Below are 23,877 nucleotides of genomic sequence, written 5' to 3'. Positions count from 1 at the left end.
TTGAAGCATTAAAAAGCACTGAGAGTTTTGTGGGCATGTATGAAGGAAGGAGGAAGAATGGCTTTTTATTTAATCTAGCAAGTTGCGTGCTGGATTTTCTGAAATAGTAAAAATGTTCAAATCAGGTCGTCAAACCAAATATGGGTGAAAAACATAGGTGACACCTCTTCTTTCTCTTCTAGGCCCAATTTGTCCCATGAATCAGAATGCCCAGAGAGGGCATGGCCAGCAGCCCTGGACCCCAGCTGTCTCCTGTGGGAGAAGGTGAGTGGAAGGAGTGTCCACTAGGTGGTGCGGGTGGTGGCTGTGCTGGCAGGTGCAGAGCAGCACAGCCATCTTCATCACGCTGCAGCCAGTGCTTGTGTGGCGAGCGCTGGGAGATGCACAGCGAGGATGGGCAGAGGCTGTCAGGTACCATGGCCAGGGGTCAGGGTAGCACTGGACAAACCACAGGGGACCAGGTGCTGTGACTTCCTGTCATTGTTCTCCCTTTCCTCTTCCACAAGTCTGTCTCCATCCGTTTTCCATAAACCTTTCCTTCCCATCCTGCCTGCGCAACTTGGTGAGCATCAGTGAGGTCACCATCCAGGTGCCAGCTGTTCAGTGGGATGAGAAGGGCTCTGCAAGGCACACAAGCTCTTCCCACTGCCAACTTCAGGTCCTGCGGACCCAGCCCAGCCTCCCCAGTGCAAGGGGGGCTTTTCAGGTACTTACTAAGCCAAACCCTTTTCCCTGGATGAGGCAGGCACAGCTAGGGGCAGAGCAGTCTCATTCCGGGTGTGAGATGACACTATGTGATGCACTAAAGAGCATACCCAGAACACAAACAACTTTTGGTTTTCTTTTAATTAATCTTGTTTTCCTCTCCTCAGCCTCCCTTCCCCAACAGATTCCCCTTGTCACAAGAGTCACCTGGCAGAGTGTGATTTGCTTTAGATGTATACTTAATCAGTAAAAAGGAGCAGCAGAGGTTAGCTAAAACTATTCACAGCTAAGTATGGAAAATGGTTTTAGCCATAAGAATTTGCTGAGAAGGTTGAAGCTCTTCATCTCAACATTTCTAGAACAAACACACACACAAAAATATATTTTTACCTGCAGAAATTGTTTCTAATCAAGATTTTCAAAAACAGAGACAAAACTTTCAGTTTCTGCTTGAACAAAATGTTCAAAATATTTGGGTTGGCTGAAATAACATATTTTCATTAATTTTCATTCAAATTTGGGGGAGAATGTCTTTGAAAAGAACTTGCCATGGCAGAATTAATAGTGTCAGGTAAGATCCCGAGCCAGTTTTGGAAACTTTCTGATACACATTCTGTCACTGATCCTGTCATATCTAACAAATAATTGGTCCTGCAGACATAGCTCGCCTCCTGGTTGTCTCCTCAAGGCTCTCAGAGTGGTCCTGGGAGGGTGACAGACCCTCATGCTTTGAAACCTGGGACAGGGTGGGCAGATTGCTTACCTCAGCTGCTGCTGGATGGAGAAAATCCCCTGTCTTGTGATCTGTGCATAATGAGGCTTCTTAGAACAATATGATCTTTTGAAATCTCTGCTACTAATCACCCAGAGAGCAACCATATGGACAGAAATCCTCTGCCTTTTGCTAGTTTCCTGTAGCATCATTACTCACCACTTCTGGAGTTTGCTTACCCTTTCCATCTGCAGGACTTCTTTGTTTGAGACACATAATTATTGTGTTTCACATGCTTGAAAGTATTCAGGCAGGACTGAAGCTGAATGGTGTTAGTCAGTTCATAAACAACTCAGGGTAATATGTCCCTCTCTCTTGACAAGTTTCTCATTTAATCTGAAGCAAGATAGAATAAGTGAATGTGATGAGCTGAAAGAGGGAAGGCCACATGAAAGATGTATGGCTAATATCCTTGTAGAACATCGTTTACCCTCGAGCCTCATGAAATACTTCAGACAACACACACATCTGACTATCATTCAATTCAACCTTTAACGGCTGCCAAGTTTTTTTGAAGGTTAAAACAGTGCAGAGTCCTGAAGAAAGATTTGGAGATGTTTCTGCTTGTGTACACTTGAAGTACATGGGTAGATGAATACACACAAGCAGAAACATTCAAAATGGGGTTTTTCCTGAATTATTTTTCCTAGACTGTTCTCATTTGGGTACAGGAGTCTCCCTGCCTTGTTAGAAAGAAGCTAGCACATTTTAGAGGCTATTGTCTAAATAATAAATTTGTTAACAATTATAGTAAAGCCCCTTCTGACTTACACTTACCATCAAACTGTGCTTACATGCAGTAACTGTATCTTGATACTGGAAGTTCCCAGACATTTCCAGTTCTAACAATCAATCTGGCCATCTTTATCTCCCCTCCAGTAAACAAAACACAGCAAGCCACTTCTTGTGTACCTCTCTTTCCAGAGAAATAGTATCTCAAGCAACCTGGTCTCACTATGTGGGCCTTTGCTAGTCTTGGTGAAGGATGGAGCTACCAGGGTAGCTTAGTTTCTTACTTTGTGGCAGTGTTTGCAGCTGAGAAGTTGACTAAAATGTGGGTCAAACTGAGAAGAAATGGGGGTGGGTGGGTGAAGAAATTTACATTTTTGAGAAAATAAATACAACTACTGATGTAAAAAAAATAAATATTATGCAGTAGATAGTTTAAAAAATATTCTTTTATTTACAAATCACACAATCAAATCACACAACTTGTTATATGCAATACTAAAAAACGTTTATCAATGCCTGTTTTCTTTTGCTTATGCTTTTGCTGAGACAGCTTAAATATGACCTGCGTTAGCACAAGTTTATTATAAACACATGTGAATGTTTATGTGAATGTGCCAGTCCTGGTGGCATTATGATTGAGTTTTTTTTATAAAATACAATTTCACATACTCTATACTACCCATAAAGATGAAAACAAGCTAAAGAACACATGGCAAAAGCTGAACTCAAATGAAATGTGTTAAATGTCACCCACATAGTACGGTTCTTCACTGATGCTTGGTAGTAACTATGTAATGATGACTAGGGTGGGATAAACTGTCCTCCTCCTGCTGGCCTGAGGTATTTTTTGAGGACACTCAGTGTAAGGATGTTGGCCCATTGCGGGTGGCACTTCTAGGCTCCTTCTGTACTAAGCATCTTCTTGGTACTGGCTGGTGTTCAGAACAGCAGTAGGGCACTGCTGCCCCTGTGTTTCTCTGAGTACGATGTTCAGCTGGGGGATGGCTGGGCTAATGAGTAATGAGAATATGAAAAGCCTTCACAGGGAAGCTATGCTTTTTGGAAGAGAGCAAGTCTCTGGCAAAGCAGTGAGACGAGAGAGGTTTAATTTTGTTGTAAGAAGTGTTTTCAGAGAAATTGGTTTGGATTGTGTAGCTTTTCGTAATACCATCTCTCATGGAAGCCAGGGAGCAGTTTCTGGGGTCTGGACAGACCTGCTGCTGCTTTCGTAGTGTGAGCTCTCTGGGCTTTTCAAGTGCAAGAAGTTTAATTGCTTTACCAGGAGGTATGGTTAAACGACCTAGACATAAAAGCTAACATGTTTTATCTACTGAAAAATGGAATAAATATGCGTAACTAATATCATGCGAGCAAGTGCAGTATGTGAGTCAAAAGTGATGGCTTAAGTGTCTGACTAAGCTGAAATTGCATCATCAAAGCTTGATGACCGTCAGAAAGAAAAGCTACTCTTGACTGCAAGACTGAACTAAAATGCTGAAAGCAAATAGAATTTTCCCATGATTCACTCGAATTTTTGCTTGGATTCTTTCAAAACTTCTCATCATGAATCAATCTCTAATGTATATATAATGTATATAATATATACAAATACATATTTTATAAATATAAAACTATATATCCACTTAAGTATACTCATATATATTGCAAAGTGTATGCATTCCTCTCTTCCATCTCTTCCAGATGGTTAGACATTTTTCTCTCAGAAAAAGCACATCCATAACTCTGTTTATTTGCGAGAAAAAATTAAGATGCAAAGCTTATTTAATAGTGGTGGATGCAGATAAATTTACCAGAATCAATATACATTATCACACTGTGAAACTAAATGTATAAGTATAAAATAATTGTATCAAGATATGATGATATTAAAAAAGAGAGAGAGATAGAAAGAAAACATTAAGACATAACACTGGAAGAGACCCAAAAGGACTGGCATAAATTCATGGAAAAAGTTGCTCCAGGTCTTAAAGTATGTGTGAAATAAGAAAGAGAAGAAAATAGTCACGTGAGTCTTTATTGGGAAACCTATTTATTCCAACTAAAACTACATTACTGAATATTAAAAAGTAAATCACATTACAGATGTCTCTTCACATTGCTCTAGCATCATAAAAGTGACCCATTAAAATTTAATTTTCATATTCAGTGTTGCTGATATACACTTCATTTACAGTAAATAAAACACACGTACTGGGTTTATAACCAAGACTGTTAGTGCTGTATAAAGTGATAGTTGTTTGGTTGAGCTTCCTCTGAAGCAACGCACACATACTACATTGCCAGGTGCATGTTCATATGAATAGCAGATGTGAAAGTGGGAACTCAACTTACCATTTTTAGTGCGGTTTCATAAAAAACAGGCAATGTATGGGATTGTCAGAGACATCATCTATTTTGATGCCTGAAAATGTTAACTCCTTGTTTAAAATGCCCCTCATGCCATCCAAGAGGGAAAAAACCCTCAGGTACTGCTAATTCACTCAATATTATAAGCCATTTTGGATGCTTCTGCAATCTGTACATTTCTTTTCCATCTTACGCATTCAGCATAAATAATTCCTGTTTCCTGAACATTTGTACTTCATTCCAATCTTCTTGCACTGCTAATACCTATAGGGAGAAACTTCACCCTCCTGTGCTGCAGAGTCCCTTCCTCTTCCTTGTGCTCCCCAGTCCCTTTCTGGTCAGGACCTCCAAAACTATTTGCTGGACTGACAAGCTAACCTAGCAATCTCTTTAAGAAAGGTCAAACACTCAGAGTGAAACTCCACCTAATGTAGATCTGTAATCTGAACGGAAACGGAGACTCCTCATTTAGATTTATGGTAAGAAATAGGCACTTCCCTGGTGTAGTTCACTGTAAGCTCAGGCAGCCATTTGGAAACGGATGAGTCATATCCTAGCACGCTTTGAAGGCAACCTGATGGATTGCTTCAGCCCTAAACATCTGCAACTGAGCGGTAAGTGTTCCATGGCAGTGCCTCTTTCCCCCTTGTTTCACTTTTGATAAAAGACCATGTGCATTCTCTGGGAATGCTGCTCATGGCAGGCATATTCTCCTCAAGATATCCTTCTGCAACCAGGGCTGAACTCGAACAATTATTTCTGCCACAGTATGCATATTCAGGTCATACTTTCAAACCTCAAGGACCATAACAAAAGGAACTATTCTAGTGGTGATTAACCGCAAGGTGGTTTTTGTTTGGACATAGGAGAGGAGAACAGTCATAGAAGTTCATAGTGACTAGAAAGAGATGGGGATGTTACTCCTATGAAAACAGCAGAATGCGGAAATATTTAATGGTCAATTCAAACAACTCCATGAAATCTATTTGTTGAACTAACACGACTTTACAATATCTTTCTGTGAAATCATTCAGCAAAATAAAGATTGGCATCTTCAGGAGAGTTACAGGAAGGCTCAGCAAGTTTGCTTTGGAGCATGTAACCCTGATGTCATTGGACAATTTGGGGATAACTCGAGTGGATGTGTGAGTTTCCCTAAGGGCACAGCAAATCATTATTTCCAGATGGAAAGACATGCTTCAGAAAATAGTGTCTGGACGTAACTGCTGATGAGCCAGGTAGGCAGTAAATGCTAAAATGGGAAAATGACTAGTAGGGTCTCAGGTAGATAAGAGCTGCCTGCAGTCTAGATGACAATGAACAGCACAGAGGCAGGTGGAAGCAATCCAGCGTAAATGATTCATGTACTGAGAGCAATGACCAGTCTTCTGCTGGGAAATTTTTGTTAATTTTAGCAAGTACTCCTTTTGCATCACTACTGCTTTTGGCACTTTCCCTCTCATCTTTGTCTGTCCTTCAGCACCAGATCATGTGGTGCAGCATCTGCTGTGTGTGCTAGGGAAGGTGCTGGAGGAAGAAAAGCAGCCCAGGCAACTGGAGGGGAACAGCCCGGGAGAGCTGTAACCCTGGAAAATTTCAGGGTGGTGGGCAAGATGTGGTAAGGCTTATCTATAGGGCAGACAGAGGTTGATAAAGAATAGTGAGGCAAGTGGGTTCTTCTATCTTTGCACGGAAACTATCAGTCCTTCACAGTTACATAAGGATGAGGACTTCACGAAGTAGTCCCCCCAAGCATATTTTACAAGAAGAAACTATGTATATGCTGCTTGTGGCCGCATTATACCTAGCTGGTTTTCTTCTTCCCTAACTGTGTCGAACATGTAGAAACACCTGGATGTCTCAGACATGGAGAAGATGTGTTTTACAGAAGTCAGGTTTGTCCTACGAACAGCAGTATGGATACACAGAAAGAGGTCAAGTAATGTACTAAGTTTTATCTTCTGTCTTGACCAGTTCATGTACAGTTTGGATATAGCTGTAGTGACTGCCACATTTCTCCAGTATAATCCAATCTATTTGCAAACAGAAGAGCTCGGAAATACCTTGGGAAAGCTGTCACTTTATTTCCTTCATCAGCAAGGCACAGCCACAGCTCCAGGTAAACTGTATGAACTCTTCTGCTTTGGGTTGTTTCTCTGTTAAAAACCAACACATGAGTGACCCGGGTAGAGTGCCTGTGGCAGCAGGTGAGCCCTAAATGCTGGCAAAGCTGAAGCATTGCTGTCACAAAACGCTGCTTCATGGAAGGAGAGGTGCAAGCCTCATCCAGAAAAGGTATCTAACCCTTGAAATCCCCATCTGCTCTAGGTTATCAGCTGTCCCAGTGATACCTGTATGGTGGGATCCAGCAGATCAACAGCTGGCTTTGCTTTTTTACTTTTTTTTTTATCTTTCTTTCACAAGGGCAGCTATTTTCCTAGGCCACAGTTTTTTTGGAATGCCAGGTGAGCAGACCTTAATGATCCTGTGTAGTTTCTTATCATTTCCCTTAGGTGAAATTACTAATCATTAACATTTAAAAAGGCCCGTGCCAAAGCATGACAGGAATTTTCCTACAGCTCAGTATGACAAGAGCCCTTCGAGCTCTCCCTGAGGCAGGCACATTCTCACTTGCAAACACAGAATTGAAAAGTCAGCGGTACAACCTATGTGGATGGTAGCCAAGAAAGGACAGGTTAGGCATTGCCTGCCACAGATGGCTTAGCAGAACTTTGCAAACTCTTTGAATCTTGATGAAACTCAATTTGACTTTTTATTATACCCATAAACCCAATCCAGGTACACACTCAGGTACAAGTATTTCAGCTGAAAAAAATCCAATTGTCCTTTTCTCCCTGCTCGTCAAAATGAGAAGAAAAGTACAAGGGATTTGGATTACAATTTTAATGAGGGCTTTCCTTCTTGCCATACACCCAGCATTATTAAATAACTTCTTTACGAAGAGACATATTTTGCAGGTTTTAGATGAATATAAATTGAAATTTTATAGGCTGCAGAGGAAAGTAGAAATTTGGGAAAAAAACCCATGTGATGATAAACATTATACTAATTCACTGTTCTGCAAACAGCATTATTCCTGATTTGCTGACAGGTATTTCAAACTGAAACAGCACATTCAGGAGTGGGAAAACATCCACACCCCCTGGGACTGGTGCACTCCCATGTTCACACTAACAAGCAGACTATTAACTCTTTGAGGACATGAAGATAATCGGGTCCTGTGCCCTCTATTTCACATGCTTCTGTCAATTACATATCCCATACCTGGGATTTCCATCTGCATTAGTAATTAACATCTTAACTAGACTAAAAATTGCAATGTTTTAATCAAATTTAACAGCCATGTATGATACTACAATAAAGTCAAGTGGTTAAGTTACGTGGTTAAGAAACTGAGAAAAACTGTGTGAGGGAGAGCAACTCTATTTATTTTGGCGAACTTAAGGCAAGTATCTGAGCTAAGTGCTCCTTGTCTAGTCATGAAAAGGCCTTTGGTGTTCCTCGACAAGCCTGAGCTGATGCGTTTCCTTCACATAATTATAAGGTAGTATTTTTAGTGGGAGAATCATTGGAATTCCTGTGCTATTGGGAGAGGCCAGATTTGGTCTGTAATAAAGTTATTTTCTTAATCCAGAAGACTTTTTGTTATCAAAGATTTTAAACTGCTTTGTTATCAATACGATGCAAATTCAAATTCAAATAAACAGCCCTTCTCTAACCTAAAATACCTGTCAGCAATTCAGGAATACTGCTGTTTGCAAAACTGCAAATTAATGTAGTATTTATGATTATATTTTTCCTGTGCTGTCATCTACCCCAGGTGCCAGTGTTAAAAAGATTTCCCTATCCCTGCTTAGGCAGGGGGGAAGTGTACTCCAAACTTGCCCACAATATGGTGAGTCACTGCAGGTGTCACAGGGGACCTCACTCCTACAATGACTGCCACGGGGATAGTGATGAAGGAAACGCATCAGCCCAGGCTTGTCAAGGAACAGCAAAGGCCTCATTCATGACTAGACAAGAAGCACTTCGCCCAGACACTTGCTTTATGCCAGCACTGATCTAAGCCTCCTATGGAATTATTAAGATATAACATCCCAAAAAATGAAAGTAAAGACTTCAGAAAAGGCATTCATAAGGGAATCTGGAGAAAGAATTGAGTGCTTACATGATGGGGCAACAAATCCTTGGCTCTTAAGATGTGTCCTCATTGGCTTTTCTTTTTGGTAAGGGATGATTCTTTTAATCTCTTTATCAGTCTAGGGTTTGGTGCTGAAAAGGTACTTTTGACATACACTTGTGTCTGAATTTAGGTCTGTTTCTAATCAGACCACAGCCAGCCTGCAAGCTCTATGGGCATAGCCAGCTGGAAGGTAACCTGGATGGACTGAAATAAACCATCAGAGCATAGCATTTGTTATTAGTACCTTCAAGCCAAGCATACTAATCAATGTATATCTCAAAGAGCCAATAAAGTCACTCAGCTGAGCCTGTCTTTTAGCAAGCATGCAGTTAGTGTGCTCTTCTGTTACTTACAGATGTTTGGGATTGTGCCCTGGTTCCTTGCTCACCCTCTCTTTTGTGGTGGGTAGGATGTGCTTTCGTCTGGTGTTTTCCTTGAGTCTGCAGCTGATCTTTTAAACAGGGCTGTGATACAAGTGTCTTTTAGTATGTCTGTATTGAGAGAAATCAGTAAAATATGTTCATATGTTTACTGTGAACTTCAGTACATCAACACTATTCACTTCAACTTCTCCTTTTTACTCATGCGCGAGCAGAGGCTGTTCCTGAGGCACAGCCGTCAGGCACTGCTCTTTCCCCGCTTGGCTCCCACAGCCTAGAGCGATGCACACACACTCCCTCCATCACCACATCACCACCTGCTCCTTTTGTCTCCAACCAAAACCCATTCCTACTGTCCCGTAAGGACTTAACATTCATTCATAGCTGGTGCTGAGCCTGTCCACCTATGACAACATGAGAACTCACTATGTAAACAAGGGTGAGGAACATGCCAAAAGGGATGCAAGTGTAGTCACTTCTCTTTCCATGGTAGGTAATGTTGACCTCAAAAGAGCAAATAAGGGGAAACACAAGTCACAGAACTTATTTTTCTAGGCTGACCATGCTGCAGCTCTTTCAGCACCTTCCAGGTCAAATAGAGCATATTTCCTCATGACTCTTGCCCTTGTGCTAGTAAGTAATTCCAATTTGGTGGGAAGGAAGCATGTTTTTGATTCTTCTCCATTATCTGCATGGATGCAAATGCAGTATTTTCCACAGAGATGCTCCATTAACTAGCCCCAGATGTTGGATGATTCATTACGTTACAGAATTTTAGCTTAGTGACTGTTATATCTTCTATGCATTTAAATTAATTTCCAATTTTTACTTAATTGTTTCTGCAGCAGATAATAATGAACTGTAATACTACAAAGATTTATTATTCCTCACCATTGTAAAGAAAACCACACACATCTAACTCAAAAGTACAAAATAACTCTTTCTTTCCCCAAAAGATTTCTGAATTTAGAAGGAAGGTATTTTACTTTCAAAACTGTGAATCAAACTCTACTGCTTGTAATTTTAAATTCAGTGCAGAAATACAACAGGGAAAAGAGAATTATCTGGAGACCATGCTGGATAACTGGGAATGTGTTACGTGCAGCAGCTCCTGTAGTATCTGCATATGAGAAAGTGATCACACAAGAGGGGTTTCTGAATGAGTGGTAACTCCTCTTCTAACAGTCCCTGAGAAAAACCGTGTGAGGGAGAATGACTGTATTTATTTTGGCAAAGCTGACACCAGAATTTGTTTTCTTTTGTGTGTTTTATTCCCCTCATGGATCCTGATGCCGGAAGACAACTGAAACGAGCAAAGGAGATACTCATTACTGTAAGTTCTGTCTGCTACAATTGAGAGGAGTTATCTGGAAATTATAAAGTACTGCAGGTTGCTCCAGGCCATAAATCCTAACCCAAAGCCACGTGCAAAGCCTTGGAAAACTAAAATGCTGCAATTGGGTCTAAGCAGCCAAAAAAACCCACCCCACCTGCTGAGTCACTCTGACTACACAGTACATACTGTTGAAGGATGTATTGCAACACCCTGAGGAATATATCAGAGGAAGAATAGCCAATTATTAAAGCACACATGTAAGTGAGTTTTGCCAACACTTCAAACAAGCTTTAGAATTATTTATAGAATCATTTAGGATGGAAAAGACCTTTAAGATTATCAAATCCAACTGTTAACCTAACACTAAGTCCACCAGTAAGTGCCATGTGTATTCAAAATAAAGGATCTCATATTGAAAACCACACTTTTTTTTAACTGAAAAGCTATTTATGTGGCTGACTTGAGTCCATTCAAAAGAAGCCATCCTAGTTCCCCTGCAAGACTTTGGAAATCACCCTGATAGAAGCAAAGAACAACTAAAGTGTTAGGTCAGCAACTGAAAAATACTAAAAAAAAACCAAACCCCAAACCAATGGTAGCATTTGTATCTGTTTATCTCTATAAGAAAAGATTGTAACTATTGCAATTATTGTCTGACAGAATATTGAATTCCAAGAAATACATGAAGCACCAGCGGTGGGGCACTGGAACAGGCTGCCCAAGGAAGTTGTGAATACTGCATCCCTGGCAGTGTTCAAGGCCAGGTTGGACAGGGCCTTGAGCAACCTGGTCTAGTGTGAGGTATCCCTACCTGTGGCAGGGGGGTTGGAAGTAGTTGATCTTCCAACCCAAACCATTTTGTGGTAATAGAAATGTGGCATAAAGTGGGGGAAACCAAAACCAAGCAAAAAATGCACAACAAACACACATCCAGCCCCTTCTCTACAAACTTAACACAAGTGCGTTTATTTGGAATCTCAGTAGTCAGCAAGAATTATCAGTCATCTTTAATTAGGGCTTTACAGCTGTATCTGGCTGGTGAAGAAAGCAAAAGGGCAAGCACAAGCACCAGCTCACTGCTTATCCATGGTGCTTAACTACTGTCATACTTTGGTACTGTGTGGCTCTCTGGTACCTGGTATGGACCAGGGCTTGGGGAGACAGCGAGAGCAGAGTGCCTCACCTAAGGCATGGTATGGATAAGGCTACTTCATGCCTGGCTCCCTCCAGATCACACAATCCCACCAACTGTCCAGCAGGTTCAGCCCCTGGGACTCCCCCATGCACCTTCCGTGACCTATCCCTGGGCATGCACTGCTCATCCCCATGGGGGCCTGGGGAAAGGGCTACACTGGGTACAACAACCAGGCTGTAACACATGGTCCCTACTCCATCAGCACAGACACCATCACCATTAATTCTTTGTAAGCTTTTCATGTCTTCCCAGAGGAAAAGAAAAAAAAAATAATCTTCAAGGATTATTAATTAGACACTTGTGCATTTACAAGGGCATAGTAGTGGCCTTCCTTTGCCAGTAACTGGCTGTGGGTGCCCTGCTCAATCACTCTGCCATTCTGGATCACTGCAATGATGTCTGCAGTCTGTATGGTTGTCAGGCGGTGAGCAATGACGATGCAGGTTCGACCTTGCCGGGCGTTATCCAGAGCTTTCTGAACAATCTGCATGCAGAGGTTGTGAAAATGTTGTTAGCACCTGAAAGCCTTCACTTGCCATAGGAACCACATTTTACTTCTTACTCTTTGTTAGCACCTGAATGTACCTCCCATAGATCTACAAGTCAGTGCATACACGAGACCCTTACTCAACAGGGTTTCTCACTGAGACTGATCAAATGAGTGTGAAACATTGAGAAGTGTGTTCCTGGGCATCCAGCTTGGGTCATAACACAAGTTCAGTGTTTACCACCAAATACAGCCAATAGGAAGAATGCTGAAGAGTATCAGCTCCACATGGTGTTTTCTACTTAAAGCTTTGGGGGCTTCTACTTGTTTATTTAGTAGATACGCCTAGTTTCCTAGTGTAGTTCAGTTCACAGCTTGCAGCTGGAAAAGCTACAGTGATGTTTCACAGCTGAGCATTTTTGCATTGATTTTATTCTACAGAAACCAACTAGCCATGTACATATATATAGATATGTATTTCACATAATAATCATTACTCACCTTTTCACTTTCTGTGTCAAGAGCAGAGGTAGCTTCATCCAGAAGCAGAATAGCAGGATTACGAATCAGAGCACGGGCAATTGCTATTCTTTGTTTTTGTCCCCCAGAAAGTTGTGTTCCTTTTTCACCCACCCGGGTGTTATATTTCTGAATGTTAAAAATTCAAAAAAGAAGGCATATGAATACTCTTTGAGAAGGAAGGTGAGAAAAGTAACGTTTTATGTGTGCCTTTAAGAATGACTAGTTATTTCCATCTTGGAAGAGGAGAATAGTGCAAGTTTTAATAAAGCTAAGGTTTTATAAACAACTCTAACATGAACAGTTAAGAGTTCAGCCACACATATTTATACCTGGTTCAAAAATTTACTTCCCCAAAGAATGGAATAGGTCTTGAATGGTACCGCCAGGGATACAGCAGTGAGGTATCTACACATATCTGCCCATGAACATATGATCACAAGGCTAATGAGAGATTTAATGCTTACTGACATGCACAGGAAGAAATTGATCCTACATTACTTGTGAATAAAGAATCCTGAAAGTTACTAGTACTAATGAAAATGAAATATTTTTTGGCACCATTACATGATTTTCCAGTTACAGAGAACTACAGGAAAAACAAACTATCACAGCGTTTTTCCTTGTTAGAACCAAATTCTTGGCAGGCATGAAGGTCAAATGCCATGTTATTCACTTTCGATTTATTGCCCCTTCATACTCGTTGAGAAAAAACTTTCTGTTCCTGCCCATCCAATTAGAAATAGAGCATTTAGTTTTACTGAATTATTTTAGAAAAAAACCCAAATAAATTGTCTTTCTTGGAGTAACTTGAGAAGTTTCTGTTCTCAAAGGAGAAAAAAAAAATATATATAAAAAAAGAACTTATTCGTACATAATGTGTCCTCTTACCTCCTCCCCTCATATCCTGCTGTCACCACTATGTTAATTGGAGCACTGGCTTTTTTTGAACCAACTAAGAAAGTTTTTAAGCTTGAAACACACATTTTTAAACATTCTATACTTTTTCCTTTGAAGGGAAACAAAGATGTTTAATTTCATCTACTTAAGTTAGCATTACTTGGATCTCACTGTGAAGATCACCATCCCTTACCTCTGGCAGTCTTTCAATGAAGCTATGAATATTTGCTGCTTTAGCTGCTTCTTCAACCTCCTCCTGACTAACCAGCCTACTGTTGTCTCCATATTGAATATTTTCAGCAATGCTGCAGTCAAACAAAATGGGCTCCTGTGACACCAGACCCAGTCTGGACCTCAGCCATTGCATATGCAAAGATCTGGTATCAAATCCATCTGCTAACTAGAAAAAAAACAACAGAAAAAACAATGCCAAGTTGACTAGAGAGCTCATCCACAGATACGTACTGCAAACAGGAAACACGAATTGTAAGAGGAAGCCTGTTACGTGTTAGATTCCCAGCTGAAATCAAGTAAATTTTGCATGCAAAATGGAAAAGAACCAACAGTATAGATGAAATATTTCCTTTCACTAGTATTTAATTTTGTGTCTGTGTTTGCTTCCATTTCCCAGCAGACAGAAACAGAGGGTAGATCACAGGCTGTTCCTGCAGTCCTTCCAGCCCATCTCACGAGAAGAAGCACCGTGAACCTCATGGGAAAGTCTATCCTTAAGAAGCTTAAGACAACAATAAATATTTTCAGCTGTAGGCCTTTAATTCAATCTTAAAACCTCCAAGGAGGTTTCTTTGGACTTTCTATACCCATTAATGGGCATTACACCCAAAAGCCCATTGCGACCTTCTGACAGTGATGCAGTAGCATCCCTGGGGGGTTACACTGGCATTATCTGAAGCATGTAGCTATGTCCCTAACGTGAATTTATAGCGACATGATGAGTTAAACATTGACAAGCAAGTTACTTGAACGTTATGCCCCTGTGTGGCCAGGCTGTGAGCAGCTCTGGGGAGGCAACACAGTTTGACACAGTCATTCTCTTCCCATTCTCTTGGATGATAAAGAGTTTTGTAGATTTAATTGTTAATAATAGCCACACAAGTCTATCTTTACCACTTGTCCTTCCACAGGGTCATAAAATCTCTCCAAGAGCTGAATGGATGTGCTTTTGCCACAGCCGCTGCTTCCTACTAATGCCAAAGTCTGTCCTTTGTTAACCTTCATGCTGAGTCCTTGCAGAACTTGAACTTCTGGCCTTGCTGGATATACAAAATGGACATTTCTGAATTCAATGTTGCCTTCAAAATTGCTCTGGAAAGTAATGGAGAGTTCACATATTCGTATTAGCTTTAACTAATTACTTGCTAGCTTTAACTATAAGACAACTTGGTTATTAAGGTGAGAGAACTGACAAGAAAATTTGGGAGGGTGTTTCCAAAACTGCTTTTGAAGTTCTTTTAAATTAAATATTATATTGAGTGTAGTATTATTTATGGGATGATCTGCAGATGTAAGTCACTAGATCCTTCTGGAAAAACAGTTTTCTGCACCTCTTGCATCTATTTTTCACTTCACGTTTGAAAAGAATATCTTTAGGCAAATAAACAACATTAATACTCTTCATTTCTGACGCATGTAATTGAGGCACTTCTACTCTCAACATAATCTACAACAACATTTGCCTTCCTGATCTCACACTGCAGTTAGCACAATCTGAATGAATGTCACAAACACAAGGTCAAGACCAGCCTGTAAAATAGAGCTAAATTCTTCGGTAGGTAATTTGCAGGCATGTAGCACAAGCTGTGTTTTAAAAAGCAATGACAGATGTTAATTAGCCATTCTAGCCAGGTTGAATTCTAAGCACAAATGGAAGAAAGGGGGAACACATTAAAGCTATTGCTTCTCCCCTGTTGTTTGGGGTAGGAGCCGGCCCTATGTACATACTAGCAACACTGCCAGCACAGTACTCTCACATCAGCTGGTGATCTGATTTAATGGGCTCAAAGCTTTGCTTTGCTGAAGTCTCAGGCATCACTGGCATTCAAGTACAGTGTATACAGGAAATATTTTAATTTAAGTCCTATTTTACTGGTGACCTTCTGCAAAGTTTTTCAACCTCTGTGCCAGAGGACCCTGGTTCAAGAAGATATGCCAGTGTGCTCATAACTTTAAAGGCTCAAAATCATGAGTCTAAAGTTATAGAAACTGGATTATGGCTTCCTGAGTAGGCACTACCATCTAAAACCTACATAGGAAGTTAATTTTAAAGTTAGATGGATGTGCAAATGTAATCTTTCCAGATCAGGTAAACTGAAAGCATTTCATGCAGAAATTTGACAAATACTGACGTGAGTTTCCTTAACGATTTTGGTTTAAGGTATTTTTGGGGATTTTTGAGTGTTTTGGGGTTTTTTTTCCCCTTTTTCTTGTTCTTGGTTTTCATATTGTTGTTGCCCCCCCTGCCACTTTAAAGCAAAACAGATCATTTAGTTTTGACTTCACAAGAGCACATTTTTACTTGTTACAAATTTCTGTAGTAGTAAGCAGATGGCTTTTGCCAAAACTGTTCTGTCTCTGAAGGAGCTAGTCTATCTACAAAAAGAGTAGAAAAATGCATTTGTATTTTATTTCTCCTGAAACCCTTACAAAGACAATGCAACTGTTGGTGGAACTGACACTGTCAGTGCTTTCCTGAAACCATGTAAGATATGGGACAGTAGAATGAAAAGTTGGGTTTTTTTAAAGTCATTCAGAGCAAAACTGCATTTAAGGCTATACACTTCTGACTAAAAACCCGAAATAATATGGTCCATTAAAAAACCCCAAAACATTCATGAGTCAGTACTGCTACTTCATATGATGTCTGCCTCTTGTGACACCCTAATATGAAGCTATGAATACAGCTGCAGACAATAAATATTACTAAATTAGTTTCAACATTATTCTTGGGAAAAAAACCCCCAAACAACAAAAAACAAACAAAACCCCACAAAACAAAAACACCCACAAAACAAACAAACAAAACCAAACCCCCAAGTCCCAAAAGAAACCACATGCCCCCCAAAAAACCCCAAACCCCAAGCCAAAACACCAATCCTTACCAATTTTTCACCTTCTTCACTGTAACTGTCCATTAGAGGTTTTCTGTCCAAAAGTTTAAAAATACTTTGGGCTGACAATTTAGCTTTGCCATAATCTGGTGCCAGGGAAGTAGACTGACCAACGTTTATAGCTGCAAACATGATGGAAGAAATGACTCTAAAAAACAAAAGACAAAGCATGATTAATTTCAGATAGAACAACACATTGTTTCCTCTTGTGCAAGACAAACCTTCAGAATTAAGGTTTTTAGCATCTTTAGATTATCACATATCTAGAGCTCCCCGCCCCCCAAAATGTCATCCATTAAAGTTATTCCTAGAACTATGTTACAGGTGAGCAGTGTCACAATACTTCTCTATGTAATACCCTGTGCCTGGAGGGAATGTTAAATAGCAAATACTTCTCCAGAGTAGGTGTGCTGAGCTTGCTGCTCACTCCAGCTGTTTCACTGCCCATGTATTTGCTGCTTTACTGCCTGAATACGTACCTTTTCTCAAACCAGCTCTTCAGCCCAAAACACACTCCCAATCAGACTGAATTACTGAATGTTTATGCCCCATTACCTCTGTAAACTGAGGAAATAATTTGCATGCACTGAAATCACTATCCTATGCATCTTTTCTTTCTTTATTTATTTTATAAAGTATACTCACACAAATACATCTTCAAAATTGGTCAGACAACGGGCAATGAGCCATGCCCCAAATCTGAAGACTGCTGCATTAACAAAGTAGTTTGCAGACTGAGCCACTCCATAGGTAAATCCGTATAAAGGAGCTTTTTTCAGAGAATCTCTGATAAAGGAAGACACTTTTCATAAATAACTTGTAAAACAGAAACAAAAGACACTGGCTAGGGGGTGGCCAAATTTCTGGATTAAAGTTCTCAAGCAACACAGCACACCCCCCAAAAATACAACAGATCAACCCAGAACACATGCAAACCCACAAACAACCCCAGCCAGCCCCTAAAAGCACACTAGAACTCCCCTGAGGACAGAAAGCAATGGGATTCTTCATTCTCAGTTACGCTATCCTGAATCCCTTGCTTTGCTTTTCCACAGCAAGGTAGGTCACTAGGACAGTTATAATTACCACATATGACCCATTTTATTAAGAAAACAACAGGCTCCAGCCCAGCCTAAGAGTTGCCTGCAGGCATCTGCCAGTTCTTCCCATCCAAACAGAGACCTCTTGTCCCAGTTCAGAGCAGGGAAATACTGCTGGGTACCCCCGTAGGAATTCAGACCAAAACTCTGTTTCTCAGTCTGTGCATGTGGAGAAGTTTCATTTTGTGCACACTCAATCAGAGTCTGGAGAACTCTTTGCCCTCATGGTTTAGGATGCTCTCTAAGGAAACAGAAATTGCCTTCCTATTCCAAGCTGTAAATCAGAGACCTTTGACAGTCCTGCCTCTATCTGGGGTATTGCCAGCTCACCAGACATTGAACTTTAACACTGTTTTGGTTGAGGACAGATTATACAATGCACCATTTTCAATTCCTTCTTTTACATTAATTACCTTGAAGGAAGAAACAAGCAAATTTGGGGTATTTTGTTCAAATGAAATGGAGCTAGAAAAATCCAGCATCCCTGATGATTTGAATGTGTTTCAGTGAAGACAAGTCAGTGGGATGTAGCAGGTCAAACAAGGGAAACACATGAGCTTCATTTCAAGGTTTCAAAGTCATGAGGGGAATAAAACTGGTTTATGTTATAAAGGGCGTGGTGTGGGAGTTAGCTAGTATCAATGCAATATACTGAAGTGGAGTGAACATATGTACTGTATTCTAGGCACACAAAACCAAAATATTCTCTAACACATATGCAGAGAATGCAGTTTATAAGGTGCTTGCACAATGAAAAGGCAAATCTTGCAAATGTTTTTTCACTCTGCATTTAAGAATGTAAATTAAAATATACCGAGTCAACAAATTTCTAAACTATGTAAACAGCTATTGATATCCTTCCCAATCTTTTGGATGTTGGATAGCTTGCAAGAAATACATTTACAATAAATTTGAAAGGCCAAAACATACAAAGAAAACTATTAAAGAAAAAAAATAATCCCACCTATATGGGCCATTCAAACTGGCAACGTATCTTTCATAAAATGCTTCTTCTTTGGTCAGTGAAGCTACAGTTCTTATGTTTTCAACTGTTTCTGTGGAAATCTAAATTGGGAGATAAAAGAAATAAGAGGGAAACCCTTACAACTGGAATCTACAAAAGCCCAGAGTAATGAAATTATTCACTCCATGGTCAGAAGACAAGTTTGGGCTGCAGCCAGCAACATACTTGAGTTCAGAACCTTGGGCCAGCATGCAGCAAGTGTCAGCAGCCCCCTCCCTAACCTGTGGGCTATGATCCCGATGAATTAAGCCTCATTTAATAAAACAGGATCAAACCCTAGTCATTTGGACACGGTTTGCACTTTTGCATGGACTAATTCTGTCTCCTGGAAAAGTGCTATGAGGTAAACTAAGGCAGTATCCTCAAAGTCTTGAGCACATTAGTGGTTTGCTATTCCACCATAAAATGCAATGTCAGGGTTTGGTGGCTCAGCCCTGCAACACTTCAGGCCACAGCACAGAACAGTGCAGAGCCATGCGGCTCCCCCTAAGCATGAGGCTCACCAGTGCTGGGGCTACTGCTGTTACAGCTATTCCTGCCCAGAAATCTCTATGCAGGCTTTCAAATGCATTTTTATAGCGTAATTTACAGATGGTTTGTGTTATCTGTGTTTTGCTTTTCTTGGGGATATATAAACATTCCCTTCATCCCCCACCCTGTCCTGTCCTCTCGCCCCTTCATTTATCTTGGATAATTGAGTCAGCTGTAATATAGCTACAATGTTGTCCTTAAAAGTGATCTCACCCCATAACCCTGTAGTTAAAATTGGAGAACTTACTCTTCCAGCCTCTTCCAAAGCTTTTTGATCTTTTGCAGCATGACCAGACATAGAGCTAAGGCTCACTGCATTTGTAGCAACAAGGAATGGAATGCATGCCAGGACAAGCAAAGTTAACTGCCAGCCGTAGACAAAAGCAATAATGATGGCAGTCAGAAGGGTAAAGAAAGTCATAGTCATCAGTCCAAGTCGGCTTCCAGTTGCCTAAGAAAACCCCAGAGCCCCCCAGATATTCATCATTAGATTTTGTTACTTATATCACCACTTCAAATTACTATATAGTCAAGGCCAGCAGTTCACCTGAAAACGGAACCATGAACGGTCACATGCATGGGCATTATGAACCTAGTTACGTAGCTGTTCCTAGACATTCCTCATACCTGCCAGCATTCAGGCCTTCAAGCCAGGTTAAAGCAGTCTAAACAGCTGGTCAAGATAGTTGCTTAATGAAATATATATCTGGGACTTCTCACACTGTCTGAGGCAGAGAAGACTGGTCACTGTCACGGTAGGGCAGGTTGGTGGTCGAGTGCCCAGCATTAGTCAAGAAAGGCTTTGTCCTAACAACTGCCATAGAATGGTCTGGGTTGGAAGAGACCTTGAAGATGTCTTAGTTCCAACTCCCCTGCCACAGACAGGGACACCTTCCACTAGACCAGGTCGCTCCAAGCCCTGTCCTACCTGGCCTTGAACACTGCCAGGGATGGGACAGCCACAGCTTCTCTGGGCAATCTGTGCCAGTGCCTCATCCATTGACTTGTCCCATTAATGCTGCTGGAAACTATCATCCCCAGGTTCTCACACTGCTGCACCTGAGGTTGGGCTTTCTGAAAAAACCCTGCATGTGACCACCCTGCAGAAATGCTTTATCTCTGTGGGATAATGAGTGGGAAAGATGAACTCATACTGAAGAACTGCCTCCTCCAGCCAGTGTAACCTTTTCATGAAGAAATTTAAAAACAAGAGATGATTAGCATCCAGCACTAGGGTGGGCTCTAATCTGCAAGGAGAAAAAAAAAAAAAAATAAAAATGAAAGGCCAGAAAACAGCCCTGTGGAAATCGTTCATCTTCCAAAATTTGGCTTGATGGAAAAAACAAAAATCCTTGGGCGGGAAGCAAAAAATTCTTCTCTATTTTGCGGAAGACTTTCTTGCCCTGAAAAATAGTAATAATTAAACCAATGCCAAGGTGAATTGTTGCCATATGTTTTAGGGGCTGCACATAAAGATGGATTTGGAAACTTCTGTCAGTGCAGCATAAGGTACAGTATTTACTTATTGACACCCTGTAGTGCTCCAGACAACAGAATAGCTTTGGAGACCAATTTGTGCCCTCAGTTGGCTTTTGTAGTTAGGGGACCCTGTGCACCCCTTCTTTCTACTGCCGTGACAAGGTGATACAGTTCAATGCCACTGAAGCAAACCGGAACTTTAAAAGATGAAAATGACTGTTTTGTCAAAGACTATTTTCTCACTACACATCCATAAGGAAGGAAGACAGGAGAGAGAAACAAAAGTCTGTGGAGACTAAAAAATGTAGAGATTTAAAGGGTTTTGATGTACGAACTTGAAGGAAACAAAGACATCTTAAAACAAACCAGTAAACTTCCCCCCCTCCCTCCCCCCCAAGTCCTGCAGTGATTTCCCTCCTTTCCTCCTAGGAGAAGGGAAGAAACAGAGACATTTGGCAGATTGGGGGACCGCTGATGAGGTCAGCAGTAGGAAGAATTGTATAGAATTTGCCATATTTTCCTGCCAGTGTGCAGTGTCCACCTCTCCCAATTAGCACCTTGAGGCATTCCCTCCCTTGGCCATTGTCCTTTCTGGTGTTCCTTTATTAAAACTGGGCCATTTCTTACTGTTTGGTCTGGTCGTGTAAGAAGCATATTTGGTGGGGATAGAAAGAAGCATTCTCTTCATTAAGATCGGTCAGGGTTTTTACCATCTGCAGAAGCAACCTCTTCATGGCCATCGGGTGACACCCATCATAAGTTGTAAAAACCTGGGGTCTGCTAGTTCTGGTCCCCAGCACATATGCAGATTCCATTTTGCATGTTGAAGTGGTCTATGCTTATTATATACTTAGCTTAAAGACTTGCATAGAGAGAAATGAAAGGTACATGAATGTCTGCTAGATTTTTGGTAGCTTTCATAAACCATCAGCTGGGAAACCATTTCCAACGTGTCAACAGCATGCTATCTAAATGTATCTTCCAGTCTGTGGGGCAGATTTACTACCTTATGCAATCCCAGTATCCCTTGCCAATTGCAATTAATATTTGTAAGGAAAAATAAAATATTTAAAAAATATACACAAGAGAGCCAGCATACCCCTTTGACTTGGGAAGCATCTGTGGCAAGTCGAGTTAGCAGAACACCAACAGCATTTTTCTGATCATCGTACCATCCGATCTCCTGCAAGAAAAAAGACACCAACTTTTGTTTCAAAAAATCACGTTCTTACCATATTTCAGATTGATCAGGATTAATACTAAAATTAATATTCTCAGCTCAGATAGGATATGGGAAAAGGAAGTATAAGTCATGATGGCTAACTGCAGTATTGTTCCTTTGCAGTTAGCATCTTCCAAGTAAACTAGAAGAGAAAGCTTAAAGAGTATTATTCTATTGTGATCACCTAATTGCTCACAACCAAAGCATTATGAGCTGTGTGATCTTCTGTACGTGTCTATTAAGAAACTTTTATTACAACCCCTTTTTACTCAGTCCTTCCTTGGGCCTGAAGAAGTTAACTATTCTCTTCTTACATGTTACCTATTCCATTAACTATAGAAGAGCAATGGCTCATCTATATTTGCACATACATGCAGAAAGTGAGGCTCTTCTACCTCCAAAAGCTATGGCAGGTGTTTTTTTAATCATTAATTTTTTCTCTCCTAGTTCCTTAGATGTTTCTGTGAACACACAGGTTCTTGTCCCCAGTGGGTGTGTGGGGTGCCAAGTCATGCAAAGCTTCTATGCAAGTGACATGAACTTGTGCAAATTAACAGGAACTTAATATAAGTAACTTTATTCTTCTCATGGGTAATTCTTGATGCCATAGGGCAATTTGATTTTTTTCAGTAGAAAAATTATCACATTGTCTATTTACTATGGATTGTAGTATGCAGATTTAAATATAAATAGCTAAACAGACCAGACTTAAATCTATGCATTACATACTTGCATCATGACCATCCAAGCAAGGGGAGATTAAATTTTTTTTATCATCCTTGCACACACAGACAGCTGCTAACTGTTTGCATGTTAGCATGTGTCGTGGTTTAAGCCCAGCCGGCAACTTGGAACCACGCAGCCGCTCGCTTCCTCCCCCCGCTCCCGGAGGGATGGGGAGGAGAATCCAAGGAATGTAACTCCCACGAGTTGAGATAACAGCTCTCCAGTAACTAAGGTATAATACAAACCACTACTGCTACCAATAATAATGATAAGAGGAATAACAAGGGAAAAGGACACAACCGCTCACCACCCGCCGACCGATACCCAGCCCGACCCGAGCAGCGATCTGGGCCTTCCGGGTAACTCCCCCCAGTTTATATACTGGGCATGACGTGCTGTGGTATGGAATACCCCTTTGGCCAGTTTGGGTCAGGTGTCCTGCCTCTGCTTCCTCCTGGCTTCCCCTCCTCTCTGGCAGAGCATGAGACTGAGAAAGTCCTTGGTCAGAGTAAACATTACTTAGCAACAACTAAAACCATCGGTGTTATCAGCATTGTTCCCAGACTGAAAGTCAAAAACACAGCACTGCACCAGCTACTAAGAAGGCGAAAAAATGACTGCTGTAGCTGAACCCAGGACAGTATGCCAGAAATATGCATGTTTGCAATGACACACCTTCAAAATCAGACTATCTGCAGCAGCAGCACTGAGCCAAATTGTACACGGATTAAAAGACCTTCAGAAAATCTGTACTTTTTCCTAATCTAGTGGTAGAAGAGACACATTTTTGTTTTCTTTTCTCCAGACCACACAATTAAAACCCTATGTGTACCTTGTAACAGTCTGCAAAAGCCATCTGGCTCTCATGATACTCTTGCATAATTCATACCTGCTGAAGTAATGTTTTGAAGGACAAAGAGCGCAGTCTCATTGTTAGTATTTCCCCAGACTTCCCAAACATGAATCCCTGGTGGAGAAAATAGAGTCACAGTTTCTCATCTGATGCTTTAACTCTGTTTATTAAACACCACAACAAAAATCAATGACACCAAAAAGTCTCCTACAACTCC

At 40.8% G+C, this 23,877-nt stretch overlaps 1 protein-coding gene across 1 annotated transcript in view; it reads right to left on the bottom strand.

Moving 5' to 3' along the window:
* Window positions 1-11,977: 11,977 nt before the first annotated feature.
* The window catches only part of LOC104406519 (multidrug resistance protein 1-like), a 33,216-nt gene continuing 21,316 nt past the window's right edge, over window positions 11,978-23,877 (bottom strand). The window contains exons 18-27 of the mRNA XM_010015514.1: window positions 23,697-23,774; window positions 21,959-22,042; window positions 19,628-19,831; window positions 18,790-18,890; window positions 17,371-17,511; window positions 16,717-16,873; window positions 14,726-14,923; window positions 13,791-13,997; window positions 12,680-12,826; window positions 11,978-12,175 (exon numbers count right to left, since the gene is read on the bottom strand). Coding sequence (XP_010013816.1) covers window positions 11,978-12,175; window positions 12,680-12,826; window positions 13,791-13,997; window positions 14,726-14,923; window positions 16,717-16,873; window positions 17,371-17,511; window positions 18,790-18,890; window positions 19,628-19,831; window positions 21,959-22,042; window positions 23,697-23,774 — 1,515 coding nt within the window. The remainder of the gene's footprint in view (window positions 12,176-12,679; window positions 12,827-13,790; window positions 13,998-14,725; window positions 14,924-16,716; window positions 16,874-17,370; window positions 17,512-18,789; window positions 18,891-19,627; window positions 19,832-21,958; window positions 22,043-23,696; window positions 23,775-23,877) is intronic.

Source organism: Nestor notabilis, unplaced genomic scaffold, assembly GCF_000696875.1.
Source record: "Nestor notabilis isolate BGI_N333 unplaced genomic scaffold, ASM69687v1 scaffold11265, whole genome shotgun sequence".
NCBI lineage: Eukaryota > Metazoa > Chordata > Aves > Psittaciformes > Psittacidae > Nestor > Nestor notabilis.
The sequence above is the reverse complement of the archived record's forward strand: the minus strand, read 5'-3'. Positions and strand labels throughout refer to the sequence as shown.